Source organism: Podarcis tiliguerta (assembly GCF_965153285.1).
Source record: "Podarcis tiliguerta genome assembly, chromosome: 1".
Lineage (NCBI taxonomy): Eukaryota > Metazoa > Chordata > Lepidosauria > Squamata > Lacertidae > Podarcis > Podarcis tiliguerta.
This window is the reverse complement of record NC_139534.1, coordinates 130867260-130883368: the sequence shown is the minus strand read 5'-3', so window position 1 is coordinate 130883368 and position 16109 is coordinate 130867260. Positions and strand designations below refer to the sequence as shown.

Sequence of the window (16109 nt, the reverse complement as noted above, 5' to 3'; positions counted from 1 at the left end):
GGGCTTGCTTCGCAGGACGAAAAAACCGCAAGACGAAAAGACTCGCGGAACGGATTATTTTCGTCTTGCAAGGCACCACTGTAGCTGAAAATCAGAACCAGCAATTAAAATCCAGTTTGCCCTGATAGCAACCCAGTGATCAGCCTCATGTCCACTTTAGTTTCTAAAAGGCCTGTCTGAGCAGGAAAGTCTTAGCCTGAAAGAGGCAGCCAGTCTAACTTCTCTTGGGAGAGAATTCCACAACATATCAGCTCTGGGAGTGAGGTTTGGAAGAGAGGTTTTTCCTGGGTTATTTGTGGGGCATAGGAATTTGTGCAATTTTTTCCCCAAAATATATTTCGGCCCTCCACAAGGTCTGAGGGTCAGGAGACCGGCCCCCTGCTGAAAAAGTTTGCTGACCCCTGTAATATACCTATTAAATGTGGAAACATGGACTTAGCAGATGGGCAATGGAAGCAGATCACGTTTGGGAGCCTAGATGGTTGCAAAGAGCCTTCTACTACAAGGCAAAACCACCTTGTGACTGGGAAGACCTCACTGTCCTTTTTGCATTAGCGCGAGGATTCCAGATTCAGTTATAATTTCTTGTGGCGAGTGCTGCATTTTGACTCCTGCTTTTGCATTTACCGTATTTTTCGCTCTATAACACACACCCGACCAAAACACGCACGTAGTTTTTAGAGGAGGAAAATCCGTAGGCATGCCACCCGTAGGCATTCCCTCCATAACACGCACAGACATTTCCCCTTACTTTCTAGGAGGAAAAAAGTGAGTGTTATGGTGCAAAAAATACGGTAATTTACATCAGAAAGCCCCGTGAAGCCCCGCACACATTAAACAGCGTCCCAGAAATGTTTTAGCGATAATCGCAATTGTTCTTGTGAAGCAGAGCAGGCTCTTGTTTATCTTCCAGCTTCTCCATCTGCTCAGATGTTCTTGGAACAACTGGAGAAATCCACAGAAGCGCTCCGAGATTATGGGATCGCAGTCCTCAAGGTACAAGGAAGTATCATCCCACCCCCCACCCCCCGGCCTGGTAAACAACCAAGGAAGTTTTTCCCTTTATTTCCAGCCCCTAGAAGGACTAACTGGTGTCTTCCTTGTTGCAAATGTTCCTCAGGGCTATTTGGCCGTAAGTTGCCCGCAGATTCCTGGCAAAAGTTTTTCTCTGTTGCTCCAAACAAGGGACGCGGGTGGCTCTGTGGGTTAAACCACAGAGCCTAGGACTTGCCGATCAGAAGGCTAGCGGTTTGAATCCCCATGACGAGGTGAGCTCCTGTTGCTCGGTCCCTGCTCCTGCCCACCTAGCAGTTCGACAGCACGTTAAAGTGCAAGTAGATAAATAGGTACCGCTCCGGCGGGAAGGTAAACGGCGTTTCCGTGCGCTGCTCTGGTTCGCCAGAAGCGGCTTAGTCCTGTTGGCCACATGACCCGGAAGCTGTACACCGGCTCCCTTGGCCAATAAAGCGAGATGAGTGCCGCAACCCCAGAGTCGGTCACGACTGGACCTTAATCGTCAGGGGCCCCTTTACCTTAGAAGGACTACCATATTTTTTGCTCTATAAGACGCACCTAGTTTTTGGAGGAGGAAAACAAGAAAAAAAATATTCTGAATCTCAGAAGCCAGAACAGCAAGAGGGATTTCTGCGCAGTGAATATTTTATTCATTTGCTTACATTAGTATTGCTAATTGTTTTGATTATTTTTATTACGTATTTTGTGCTGTTACTTTGATTTGTGAACCACTTTGAGACCTACAGGTATAGTGTAGTGGTATAATAATAATAATAATAATAATAATAATAAATAATAATGCTGTGTGAACAATGACAAGCGCATAGCCAGGAGCATAGCATTGTCTTTCAAACACCTGCCGAAGGGGGAAGCAAGGGGAGCCTGTCCTTACATTCTGTACAGTTGAATTTGCTCTTAAGAGCCACCTGTTTGTGATGCTTACTGTATTTTTCGCTCTATAAGATGCACTTTTTCCCTCCTAAAGAGTAAGGGGAAATGTGTGTGCATCTTATGGAGCGAATGCAGGCGGGAGGCTCTGCTCAGCGCTCCCTTTAAAGAGCCGCATGGAGAGTGTGTGTGGCTCTTGGGGGCTTTTACCCAAGGAGGGAGAAGGGACTGATGGGCTGCCCTTCTCCTTCCATGGGGAAAAAACCCCCAAGAGCCGCACACAGGCTCTGCACTCTCTTTAAAGGGAGTGTGGCTCTTGGGGGAGCCTTCATCCTGCTGCCCTGAAGAGGCTTCGCCCGGCTATCCCAGAAGCCAGAACAGCAAGAGGCTATCCCAGAAGCCAGTTCCCTCTTGCTGTTCTGGCTTTTTGGTTTCAGAATATTTTTTTTCTTGTTTTCCTCCTCCAAAAACTAGGTGCGTCTTATGGTCTGGTGCGTCTTATAGAGCGAAAAATGCAGTATTTATCATTCTGTCCAGATAATAAGTTAATATAAGCTCGTGAGTGCGAGTGTGTTCCAGACATTTTTGCTGAAGTTATTTCAGCGAAGACCTGAGCGTGCCTGACTTCTTCCCCGCAGGTCAACTGTCACAGCGGAAAAGCATCCAGTTACTGCAGAGATGACAGCTCAGAGGGGAAAGCATACCTGTTCAGGTGAGTGGTTGATCTGAGTGCAAATGAATATGGCTCTGCATATTGATATAGATTTGGGGAGGGACCCCCCTTCCCAAACCCTAGAAGTTAATAAATGGTAGGATTTTGATTATTTGGGGAAATTTTTCATCTCCACCAAGCTAAGCAGTTGGCTCCTTACCTCTCTCTCCCTGACCTAGCCACTGTGATCCACGCGACGGTCACCTCCAGACTGGATTATTGTAACTCGCCCTACTTGGGGCTGCCCTTGAGACTGTCCCAGAAACTCCAGCGGGTGCAGAATGCCGCAGCGAGACTCCTTACGGGGTCTTCGCTGCGAGATCACATTCACCCGGTGCTATACCAGCTGCACTGGCTCCCGGTGGAGTACAGGGTCAGGTTCAAGGTGCTGGTTTTAACCTTTAAAGCCCTATATGACCAAGGACCCTCGTACCTACGGGACCGCCTCTCCTGGGATGTCCCACAGAGGACCTTACGGTCTTCAAACAAAAACATCTTGGAGGTCCCAGGCCACAGAGAGGTTAGGCTGGCCTCAACCAGAGCCAGGGCCTTTTCGGCTGTGGCTCCGATCTGGTGGAATGCTCTGTCACAATAGACTAGGGCCCTGCGGGACTTGAGATCTTAACGCAGGGCCTGCAAGACAGAACTGTTCCACCAGGCTTTTGGCCAAGGCACAGCCTGACCCCCTCCTTTGGCAATCTTCACAGAACTCTGGCCCAATGATTGCCATCAATTTGATTTGAATTAATTTTATAATGAAATGATTTTAGAATGTTGTATTATTTTATTGTTGTTAGCTGCCCTGAGCCCGGCTTCGACTGGGGAGGGATATAAATAAAAATTTATTATTATTATTATATGGATGAAAGTAGAAGCTGCAGAACTGTGCCAGACAAGGAATCCCTAGGCTAGCTTCTACAAACCGCCCTGGCTGGCCTAGCGAAGAACAAATCTGTTAACATGACAAAGGGCGTTGGTGATGGACCATCTGAGAGGAATCCTTTAGCAGACAGCTGTTGCTGAGGTGATGGGGTGTGCGAAGGGACAGGAAAAGAGAGTTTTTAGTAGGGCGTTCTGGGAAGAAGAAGGGGAGAGAAGAAAGGCTGGGGTCCATCTTGGGCAGGCTGGCTGAAGGCTGGCTGCACTGCTGCGGATGCCAAGACCCTTTTGAAGTGACCATGCTGTAAGATCAGGACTCCGTCCATGCAGACTGAAGGTGTAAATGGGCGATTAAACCACATTTCTTAAAGCTATGACAGTCTCTGCCGTGTCTCAATCCTCCAAAGGAATTACAGACCCTGGGTGAGTGCCTGGAACACCCCCCCATTGCTCAGCAGAGAGTTGGGGCAGCACCCAACTTTTGTAACAAAAATATTTTAAAGGGTCCAGAATCGAGGTAATGGACCCCAGGGTGCCTTATAAATCAAGCATCGCTGGGCCTTGTTTTCTTTTCGTTTTCCAGTGTATTTGTTGTTCAAATTTGGCTCCAGCAAATTTTTATGCTGAAAGCAGTTTGAGAACCTCTGACTTTGGCTGGATCAGGCACAGAGCCTATGACTTGCTGGTCAGAAGGTCGGCGGTTTGAATCCCCGCGACGGGGTGAACTCCCGTCGCTCGGTCCCTGCTCCTGCCAACCTAGCAGTTCGAAAGCACGTCAGAGTGCAAGTAGATAATTAGGTACCACTCTGGCGGGAAGGTAAACGGCGTTTCCGTGCGCTGCTCTGGTTCGCCAGAAGCGGCTTAGTCATGCTGGCCACATGACCCGGAAGCTGTATGCCGGCTCCCTCGGCCAATAAAGCGAGATGAGCGGCGTAACCCCAGAGTCAGCCACGACTGGACCTAATGGTCAGGGGTCCCTTTACCTTTAAGTTATTAAGGAGGGACGCAGGTGGCGCTGTGGGTTATACCACAGAGCCTAGGACTTGCCGATCAGAAGGTCGGTGGTTTGAATCCCCGCGACGGGGTGAGCTCCCGTTGCTCAGTCCCTGCTCCTGCCTACCTAGCAGTTTGAAATCATGTCACAGTGCAAGTAGATAAATAGGTACTGCTCTGGCGGGAAGGTAAATGGCGTTTCTGTGCACTGCTCGGGTTCGCCAGAAGTGGCTTAGCTGTACGCCGGCTCCCTCGGCCAATAAAGCGAGATGAGCGCCGCACAACCCCAGAGTCGGTCACTACTGGACCCAATGGTCAGGGGTCCCTTTACCTTTATCTCCCTCTCACGTTCTTCTCCCTACTTCCAGGGGACACACGCTGCTTCGTGAGCTCCCCACGGACGCCTTGTTCAGTGTGGATGCCATTGTGGCCAACGTGCTCTTGTGAGTCCTTGCGACATCTGTTTGATTGGCGTCTGTTCCCTTTGCAGCCACCTGCCTGCGTTCTGCGCGGAAAGAGGGTGCTGACAGCAGACTGGTGCTGAGTCAGTGACGGCTGCGGGTGGGGGAACTGGAGGTGACCGACTTGTAGAATCAGAGAACTGTAGAATTGGAAGGGAACCTCAGGGGTTCTCTAGTCCAACCCAAGGCAAATCAGAACTCACAACTGACACGTGGCCATCCGACCTCTGTTCAAAATCTTCAAAGCCCACCATCTCCCGAGGGAGTCGGTTCCATTGTCCAACAGCTCTTCCTCTTGGAAAGTTCTTCGTAATATTTAGTCGCAATCTCCTTCCTTGTCATTTGAACCCATTGCTTTGGGTTCCCCCCTCCGGAGCAGCGGAAAACAAGCTTGCTCTGTCTTCCATTGGCCCAAAGCTCTGTGGCAGAGCACCTGGTCCCAGGGCCGGATTTAGGTTTGATGAGGCCCTCAGCTACTGAAGGTAATGGGGCTCTTTCAATGTCCAGCTGCCCTTTGTCAACAACAAATGGTCGCTGTTTTTTGTGTTGAATATTTTCTATAAGGTAATTGATGGACCTCAAGCCATTTGCACATGTTGCCCTGCAAACAGTCCATGCAGAATGTAGGCACCCTATACAGAGGTACCTCGGGTTACATACGCTTCAGGTTATATACGCTTCAGGTTACAGACTCCGCTAACCCAGAAATAGTACCTTGGGTTAAGAACTTTGCTTCAGGATGAGAATAGAAATCGTGCTCCGGCGGCGCAGCAGCAGCGGGAGGTCCCATTAGCTAAAGTGGTGCTTCAGGTTAAGAACAGTTTCAGGTTAAGAACGGACCTCCGGAACGAATTAAGTACTTAACCTGAGGTACCACTGTATTATTCTTTTTATATTATTGCTGCCGCAGTAAAATTCATTGATAGCATCACCCTCCGTGAAGTCGTAGGGTGCTCTCTGTACCCTGCTGAAAGCATGCAGCGGGAGAGCCAGTGTGGTGTAGTGGTTAAGAGCGATGGACTCGTAATCTGGTGAACTGGGTTCGCTTCCCCGCTCCTCCACATGCAACTGCTGGGTGACCTTGGGCTAGTCACACTTAGCTGAAGTCTCTCAACCCCACGGCAGCTCAACGTCTCTCAACGGCAGCAGCGGGAGGTCCCATTAGCTAAAGTGGTGCTTCAGGTTAAGAACAGTTTCAGGTTAAGAACGGACACCCGGAACGAATTAAGTACGTAACCAGAGGTACTACTGTATATAGAAAGGAGCAAACCAGTGATATTTTAGAGAGCAGGCTAGCAGACGGGGCCCATGACGTACCTCATAGGAGCCTACACAACACAAAACACTGTTGCTATAGGTAGGTTATATTTCAAGTGTTTTTTATCTTATACAGTGGTACCTCGGGTTACATGCACTTCAGGTTACAGACTCCGCTAACCCAGAAATAGTGCTTCAGGTTAAGAACTTTGCTTCAGGATGAGAACAGAAATCGTGCTCTGGCGGCGCAGTGGCAGCAGGAGGCCCCATTAGCTAAAGTGGTGCTTCAGGTTAAGAACAGTTTCAGGTTAAGAATGGACTTCCAGAACGAATTAAGTACGTAACCAGAGGTACCACTGTATTTTGGAAATGTACATCCAGTTTTGTTTCTCCTTTAATTTTTTTTGCCCCCCCCCCCCCCCAAGAGAGTGGGGCCCTAAGCTATAGCTTGTTTAGCTTATACGTAAATCTGGCACGGCCTAGTCCACATTCCCACCATGCATTTAAAGTACAGTGGTGCCCCGCAAGACGAATGCCTCGCAAGACGGAAAACCCGCTAGACGAAAGGGTTTTCCGTTTTGGAGGTGCTTCGCAGGACGAATTTCTCTATGGGCTTTTTTCGCAAGACGAAAATGTCTGGCGATTCGTGGGTTTTTTTTTCCGCTCCCCAACCCCTTTTTCTAAGGCACTAAGTTGCTAATAGCCTTTTAGCAGCTAATCCGCTAATCCCTTAAGCCTTTAATAGCCGCTAATAGCCGCTAAACCGCTAATAGCGCTAATAGCGCTAATCCGCTAATGGGCTTGCTTCGCAAGACGAAAAAACCGCTAGACGAAGAGACTCACGGAACGGATTCTTTTCGTCTTGCGAGGCACCACTGTACTATGAAACCACTTTTAAGCAGTCCTGGTGTCCCCAAAGGAATTCTGGGAGCTGTAGTTTGATGAGAGTGATGAGAGCTGAAATTCCCAGAGTTCCCTGCGAAGAAGGATTGATTGTTGAGCCACCGTCCTCAGCCCCTCTAACCCCAACTGCCTCCAATCGGTGACCCTCAGACCCACAAGATAAATACAACCTAAATCTGCCGTCCCTCCATCTTCCTCGAGTGTTAATGGCCTGGCTGTAACGTGTCCTAGAAGTCCGATAATTGATTTTCCTCACCTGGATAGAGAATAGAGAGCAGTGTGTGTAGCAGTGTGTGTATGCAGAAAATCGATTTCTGTACAAAGGTAGAAAATAGGTTATTTTGCTCCGCCCACTTTTGCCTCTGGCCCCGCCCACCACTGGATTGTGGCCCTCGGGGGCTTGCCAAGAAGCTGATGTGGCCCTCGATTTGAAAAAACTTCCCTGGTTTACACGTCGCTCGTCCTATCTCCTTCCCAGCGCTCTCCTCTTCAATGAAGTGAAATACGTCGCCACTGTGGCAGACCTCCAGAAGCTGGAAGACTCTCTGAAGGGCCACTGGGACCTGGTCTTTGCCTATGTGCAGGCTGTTGGGACGGCAGGTAATAAATTGGGCAGCTTTGCTCGGCCGTGGAGGGTTCCCTTGTCTGTTTCCTCCCTCCAGCTCCAAAGTTTGTGGAATCAGCTGCTGCAGAGCCTCGCTCTTGCTTATAAAGGCAGTGGTTGAACCGCGTTGAGCCAAAGGAGGATGGTCTGGGATATCTGAAAGGCCGTATTTGTCCCCTACGATCCTGCCTGGGCTCTGAGATCTTCAGGGAAGGCTCCTCTCTCAGTCTTTCCACCCTCCTGGAGGGAGCCATGAGAGGGCCTTCTCGGTGGTGGCTCCTTCCAGCCAACTCCCTCCCCAGAGAAGCCAGGCTGGCTCCCCACCCCTTGTTGTCCTCCCGCAGGCAGGTGAAGACTGTTTTATTCTGACAGGCCTTTGCGGAAACCACTTGAAGCATCTCAATTGCTTTTCTTTGATTTGCTGGTTGCAAACAGCTCACGGTCTTGAAATTTTGATAATAAACCTGATTTGCAATGGGGGTTGAATAATTTTGAATGCGGCTGTAAATACGAGTCCCTAAGTGCAAATGTCTTTCTCTTAGAGCACAGAGCATTGATGGAGGCTGCTTTCGTCTACGACTCTCTTAAGTTTGCCTTAACCACTGAAGTGATGGTTTTGAGAAGCATTCGGTATGTATTTGATACACACACATGCACACACACACGGAGGGAGGCTGTGTAGCAGGGTAGGCAACCTAAGGCCCAGGGTCCGGATGCGGCCCAATCGCCTTCTCAATGCAGCCCACGGACGGTCCGGGAATCAGTGTGTTTTTACATGAGTAGAATGTGTGCTTTTATTTAAAATGCATCTCTGGGTTATTTGTGGGGCATAGGAATTCGTTCTTTTTTTTCCCCTCTTCCAAAATATAGTCCGCCCCCCCCCCACAAGGTCTGAGGGACAGTGAACCAGCCCCCCGCTGAACAAGTTTGCTGACCCCTGGGTGTTCCTTTTGCATCAGCAAATAATTGGAATAATTGGGTGCACTCTTCCCACTTTAGATCAAATCTATGTTGCCAGGTCCCATAAGAAAGCCACAGAGATAGCGCAGGATAGTGCGCACCCCGGAAATGATTTCTTTCAGCTTCTGCCTTCTGGAAGAAGGTACAGGGTTATAAAGACTAGGACTAGCCGCCTGAGAAACAGTTTCTACACAAATGCAATTCTGGTTCTAAACGCAGCATAAGGGGTCTCTATAGTATAGTGGATTTTAAAATGGGGTTTCAGAGTTTTTAGGGGGTTTTGAATGTTTTATGTAGTTTTTCAATTTCATTGTTCTGCATGGGACAATGACAATGAAGATATTACATTGTACAGTGGTGCCCCGCAAGACGAATGCCTCGCAAGACGGAAAACCCGCTAGACGAAAGGGTTTTCCGTTTTTCAATGTGCTTCGCAGGACGAATTTCTCTATGGGCTTGCTTCGCAAGACGGAAATGTCTTGCGATTCTTGCGATTTTTTTCCGCTCCCCATCCCCTTTTTCTAAGGCACTAAGCTGCTAATATCCTTTTAGCAGCTAATCCGCTAATCCCTTAAGCCTTTAATAGCCGCTAATAGCCGCTAATAGCGCTAATCCGCTAATCCGCTAATAGGGTTGCTTTGCAAGACGAAAAAACCGCTAGACGAAGAGACTCGCGGAACGGATTCTTTTCGTCTTGCGAGGCACCACTGTATATCATATTCCGGGTCCAGTTTGGCATTTTTGCAAAGGTGCACAAATGCTACCTGGCTGTCTTTCTGGGCACACCTGGCATTGAGCGTGTCTGCATTTAGGAATGCAAGCTCACGGGAGGCCAGGTCGGATCCTGTACTGATGCTGTTGTCTCTCCCTCCTGCAGCAGCGGAGAGCCGGACGTGCCGAGCTCAAAGCTCTTTTTCTGCCACTGCAAAGGGGCCACGGATCTGGACCAGCCGTGCCGGAGGACTCTGATGGGGCAGCCTCTGACGACGCTGAACATCCACAGGTTCCTGAAGCTGATGGCGGAGCCCCTCGTGGTACGGTTGGTGGTGGCCTCCTTCCCCCCTTCACCCTCACCCACTTATCCTGAGCTTTCTTCAAAGGCCTATTGGATTATAGAATCGTAGAGCTGCAAAAGGACACCCGAGGGTCATCTAGTCCAACCCCCTGCAATGCAGGGATCTCAGCTCAAGCATCCATGACAGACGGCCATCCAACCTCTGCTTAAAAAGGAGGCATGGGAAGCAGCTGCCTGTCCTTGCCAAGTCCCCCCCCCCCCCAGCATCCTCTCCGAAGAATGTTGGATTGGGAGACCAAAGTTCAAATTCCCCACTTAGCTACGAAGCTCCTATTTAACTCCTTTGTTCAGAATCATGAGGACTAGAAACTTGTTTATTTTTTTTCAAATGACCTATTCTTTATTTCAGCAATTCCCAACCCCTCAGTATATATTTATTTATAAAGAAACATTCTTGTTGTTTAGTCGTGTCCGACTCTTTGTGACCCCCCTGGACCGGAGCACGCCAGGCTCTCCTGTCTTCCACTGCCTCCCGCAGTTTGGTCAAACTCATGTTCCAAACTTCGAGAACACTGTCCCACCATCTCGTCCTCTGTTGTACCCTTCTCCTTGTGCCCTCCATCTTTCCCAACATCAGGGTCTTTTCCAGGGAGTCTTCTCTTCTCATGAGGTGGCCAAAGTATTGGAGCCTCAGCTTCAGGATCTGTCCTTCCAGTGAGCACTCAGGGCTGATTTCCTTCAGAATGGAGAGGTTGGATCTTCTTGCAGTCCATGGGACTCTCAAGAGTCTCCTCCAGCACCAGAATTCAAAAGCATCCATTCTTCGGCGATCAGCCTTCTTTATGGTCCAGCTCTTGCTTCCATACATCACTACTGGGAAACCATAGCTTTAACTATACAGTGGTACCTCGGGTTAAGTACTTAATTCGTTCCAGAGGTCTGTACTTAACCTGAAACTGTTCTTAACCTGAAGCACCACTTTAGCCAATGGGGCCTCCTGCTGCCGCCGCGCCGCTGGAGCCCGATTTCTGTTCTCATCCTGAAGCAAAGTTCTTAACCTGAAGCACTATTTCTGGGTTAGCGGAGTCTGTAACCTGAAGCGTATGTAACCTGAAGTGTATGTAACCTGAGGTACCACTGTACAGACCTTTTTCGGCAAGGTGATGTCTCTGCTTTATTTATTTCAGCAATTCCCAACCCCCGGTATATATTTATTTATAAGGAAACATAGCAAAATATTATAACAGGTGCCAAATGAAGCAAAACAGAAGTAAGGGGAGTATCTGGGACTAAGCATATAGGAACAGGTTTCCACACCAAAATCAAACACAATAAATTCCTATCACAGAGTTCCAGAGAAGATAAATGGGTTTGCATTCTCCTGTACCTTATTACTCCATGACGTTATGAAAAGGCTCCATTTCCCCGTGAAGGCATGACCTTGTTGTCTTTCGTCTCTGGTTCCCACCATCTAAGTAAGCTTAGCCATACAACCAGGGAGGCTCACATGGCGCCTTCACGAAGAAGCGTCTCCACCCCCATCGTTCTGCCTGGACACTGAAGTCCAGCTCCAAGGGCCTTCTGGCGGTTCCCTCCCTGCGAGAAGCCAAGTTACAGGGAACCAGACGGAGGGCCTTCTCGGTAGTGGCACCCGCCCTGTGGAACGCCCTCCCACCAGATGTCAAGGAGATAAAGAACTACATTAACTTTTAGAAGACATCTGAAGGCAGCCCTGTATCGGGAAGTTTTAAATGTTTAATGTTCTGTTCTGTTTTCTTATATTCTGTTGGAAGCCGCCCAGAGTGGCTGGGGCAGCCCAGTCCAGGTGGGCAGGGTACATAAAGTACCGTAATTTTTGCTCTATAAGACGCACCAGACCACAAGACGCACCTAGTTTTTGGAAGAGGAAAACAAGAGAAAAAATATTCTGAATCTCAGAAGCCAGAACAGCAAGAGGGACTGCTGCGCAGCGAAAGCAGCGATCCCTCTTGCTGTTCTGGCTTCTGGGATAGCTGCACAGCCTGCATTCGCTCCATAAGACACACACATGTTTCCCCCTTACTTTTTAGGAGGGAAAAAGTGTGTCTTATAGAGCAAAAAATATGGTAAATTATTATTAGTAATAGTGGTAGTATAAATTATTATTATTTTATCTTTAGGTGGCTGGCAAAAATATTCCTCTTACCCCAGGCCTTTGGCTAATTAAGCAAGCTGTGCCCTCTTAATCTGGGGTGTGCATGTGTTGTTGTTTTGATGTTGTGTATTTTTGTGTTGTGTATTTTTGTGTTTTGATATTGTCAACTGCCCTGTGATCCTCAGATGAAGTGCAGTATAGAAACTTAATAAACAACAACAACACATGCATACATACATACATACGTACAACGTCCCAGATTTTACAAACGATAATTCTGGCAGCAGTTAAGAGACATTACATGACTCCTTTGGCTTTTGTTAGTACAATTTTATGAACATATCTGAACAGTAAAAGTACAGCCAACTATTACTTCAAAGAACTGAAATTTGCCACTGCATCTTTCTGTTTGTTTGCTTAAAGAAGGTAGATTTCCAGGGGAGCACTGAGTACAGTATTACAGTGGTACCTCGGGTTAAGTACTTAATTCGTTCCGGAGGTCCGTTCTTGACCTGAAACTGTTCTTAACCTGAAGCACCACTTTAGCTAATGGGGCCTCCTGCTGCCGCTGTGCCGCCGGAGCACGATTTCTGTTCTTAACCTGAAGCATAGTTCTTAACCTGAAGCACTATTTCTGGTTTAGCGGAGTCTGTAACCTGAAGTGTATGTAACCCGAGGTACCACTGTATTACTTCTTGGGGGGGGGGGCAGGCAGTAGGCCAAATAAATTTGGGAGTCTTTGGTGTATTTACCCTGAAATGGCCTCTCTCCTGCAGGCAGAGGCTACGGAAGACCCAGAAAAGGTTTCCACCACTCACCTCCAGCTGGGCCTTCCTCTGATCTTCATCCTGGCTCATGAGGAAACCTTGGAGGCAGATAAAGGAATTGCAGAGTTTGTGGCCTGGCAGCTGCTGGGCAAGGCTGGAGTCCTCCTCCTGTCAAGGTATTTGAGGACAAGAGGTATTTGGGGAAGGGGAGAAGATGGGTGGGTTTCTTTTTAACCATTTATAACCTAAGTACCACCAATCATCTGGCAGAAGTTAATCGAAACAAGTCTGTCAAAAAGGGAGGTGACAATAAAGTATGAAAGAGACAGGTTACTAGAAGTGAAAAAGAAAATCGTGGGAAGGATGAAGGAAGTCAAATGGAAGGAAATAAAAATGGAAATTATATATATATATAGAGAGAGAGAGAGAGAGAGAGTTAGTTAGTTCAGTATTCTTTTGTACGTTATTCTTTGTTTTTCCGCCCATTCATTTTATTTGTATTTTTGGGGAAGGTTGTTTGTTTTTGTTGTTGTTCTTTGTTATGTGTTTATGTTATGAAAGATATGAAAGGAACATTTCGTTCAAAGATTACCATAATAAAGGACAAAAGTGGTAAGGACCTAACAGAAGCAGAAGACATCAAGAAGAGGTGGCAAGAATACACAGAGGAATTATACCAGAAAGATATGGATGCCTCGTACACCCCAGGTAGTGTGGTTGCTGACCTTGAGCCAGACATCCTGGAGAGTGAAGTCAAAGGGGCCTTAGAAAGCACTGCAAATAACAAGGCCAGTGGAAGTGATGGTATTCCAGCTGAACTATTTAAAATTTTAAAAGATGATGCTGTTAAGGTGCTACACCCAATATGCCAGCAAGTTTGGAAAACTCAGCAGTGGCCGGAAGATTGGAGAAGGTCAGTCTACATCCCAATCCCAAAGAAGGGCAGTGCTAAAGAATGCTCCAACTACCGCACAATTGCACTCATTTCACACGCCAGCAAGGTTATGCTTAAAATTCTTCAAGGAAGGCTCAAGCAGTATGTGGACCGAGAACTCCCAGAAGTGCAAGCTGGATTTAGAAGAGGCAGGGGAACCAGAGACCAAATTGCAAACATGCGCTGGATTATGGAGAAAGCTAGAGAGTTCCAGAAAGACATCTACTTCTGCTTCATTGACTATGCAAAAGCCTTTGACTGTGTCGACCACAGCAAACTATGGCAAGTTCTTAAAGAAATGGGAGTGCCTGATCACCTCATCTGTCTCCTGAGAAATCTCTATGTGGGACAAGAAGCTACAGTTAGAACTGGATATGGAACAACTGATTGGTTCAAAATTGGGAAAGGAGTACGACAAGGCTGTATTTTGTCTCCCTGCTTATTTAACTTACCGGTATATGCAGAATTCATCATGCGAATGGCTGGGCTGGATGAATCCCTAGCCGGAATTAAGATTGCTGGAAGAAATATCAACAACCTCAGATATGCAGATGACACAACCTTGATGGCAGAAAGTGAGGAGGAATTAAAAAACCTTTTATTGAGGGTGAAAGAGGAGAGCGCAAAATATGGTCTGAAGCTCAACATCAAAAAAACGAAGATCATGGCCACTGGTCCCATCATCTCCTGGCAAATAGAAGGGGAGGAAATGGAGGCAGTGAGAGATTTTACTTTCTTGGGCTCCATGATTACTGCAGATGGTGACAGCAGCCACGAAATTAAGAGACGCCTGCTTCTTGGGAGGAAAGCAATGACAAACCTAGACAGCATTTTAAAAAGTAGAGACATCACCTTGCCAACAAAGGTCTGTATAGTAAAAGCTATGGTTTTCCCAGTAGTGATGTATGGAAGTGAGAGCTGGACCATCAAGAAGACTGATCGCTGAAGAATTGACGCTTTTGAATTATGGTGCTGGAGGAGACCCTTGAGAGTCCCATGGACTGCAAGAAGATCAAACGCATCCATTCTTAAGGAAATCAGCCCTGAGTGCTCACTGGAAGGACAGATCGTGAGGCTGAGGCTCCAATACTTTGGCCACCTCATGAGAAGAGAAGACTCCCTGGAAAAGACCCTGATGTTGGGAAAGATGGAGGGCTCAAGGAGAAGGGGACGACAGAGGATGAGATGGTTAGACAGTGTTCTCGAAGCTACCAGCATGAGTTTGACCAAACTGCGGGAGGCAGTGGAAGACAGGCGTGCTCTGGTCCAGGGGGTCACGAAGAGTCAGACACGACTAAACAACAACAACAAAGTCCAGCTGAGTTCTTCCTGACAATAAACTGAAAGTGTGCCTAGGATTAAGGAGAGGACTCTGGACTAGATGGGCCCCCTTGGGCCTGATCCTGCGGCCAGGCTCTCCTTAGGTTCTGAAAGGCAGGTTGTAGACCGGCAGGTGTAACAGGGGGAGCGATGATAACAGCCTTGTATTTGATTTGATTTATTGTACTTCTGTACTGCTTCTCATTAAGATGAATCCCAAATTGACTTACAAACAAGAAATAAAAGTAACATAATGGAACATCACAAATACAGCACAGAGCACACAAAATAATGAACAAATCATCAATAAAACAATCTATAAAACACTGTTAACAAAGCAGCAACTAAAAATTAAGCTAAACACCACAATTGCAGCAGTCATTTTATATCACCATCAAATCAGCAGGGCATTTATAATCCATAAAACAATATTAAGTTCATATACACACACTCCGTGCCTTTGAGAGGTTTGCTGCCAACAATAGGATGTTAGAACCAATTCTTAACTCTAGTCCTGCTAGGTAGAAAGAGGAGAGTTAGCTCTAGAAATGTGAGCGTTTTTAGCCATTTTGGGCAGCGTTCACAACCTTTCCCCCCCTTTCTAACCCACAGCTCGGTAGTAGAGCAGTCCAGTCCGGCCACAGGAGAGCTGGCCCTTAGATATATAATAATAATATAATAATAACAATTCATTATTTGTACCCCACCCATCTGGCTAGGTTTCTCAGCCACTCTGGGCGGCTTCCACAAAGACCAGAAATACACTAAGATGTCACACATTAAAAACTTCCCTGAACAGGGCTGCCTTAAGATGTCTTCTGAATGTCAGGTAGTTGTTTATCTCTTTGACATCTGGTGGGAGGGCGTTCCACAGGCTGGGCGCCACTACCAAGAAGGCCCTCTGCCTGGTTCCCTGTAACTTGGCTTCTCGCAATGAGGGAACCGCCAGAAGGCCCTCGGCACTGGGCCTCAGTGTCTGGGCAGAACGATGGGGGTGGAGACGCTCCTTCAGGTATACTGGGCCAAGGCCGTTTAGGGCTTTAAAGGTCAACACCAACACTTTGAATTGTGCTCGGAAACGTACTGGGAGCCAATGTAGGTCTTTCAAAACCGGTGTTATGTGGTCTCGGCAGCCGCCTCCAGTTACCAGTCTTATTTACATGCCTCATTTCAGATTTTAATGCCTCGTTTTTATCTTGAAAGGAGCTCCATCAGCTTGGATGTTCTTCCCCAGTGTAACGTCGCCCTCAAGACACCTGAGGAGGTTA

General features: G+C 47.6%; 1 protein-coding gene across 2 annotated transcripts in view; it reads left to right on the top strand.

Moving 5' to 3' along the window:
• TXNDC16 (thioredoxin domain containing 16) overlaps positions 1 to 16109 on the top strand; it is a 58047-nt gene that overhangs the window by 12027 nt on the left and 29911 nt on the right. For both annotated transcript variants that reach the window (XM_083435409.1, XM_083435410.1), the window contains exons 4-11: positions 914 to 996; positions 2541 to 2614; positions 4855 to 4929; positions 7586 to 7707; positions 8254 to 8341; positions 9549 to 9705; positions 12597 to 12763; positions 16045 to 16105. In XM_083435409.1, the coding sequence (XP_083291535.1) occupies positions 914 to 996; positions 2541 to 2614; positions 4855 to 4929; positions 7586 to 7707; positions 8254 to 8341; positions 9549 to 9705; positions 12597 to 12763; positions 16045 to 16105 (827 nt within the window). The remainder of the gene's footprint in view (positions 1 to 913; positions 997 to 2540; positions 2615 to 4854; positions 4930 to 7585; positions 7708 to 8253; positions 8342 to 9548; positions 9706 to 12596; positions 12764 to 16044; positions 16106 to 16109) is intronic.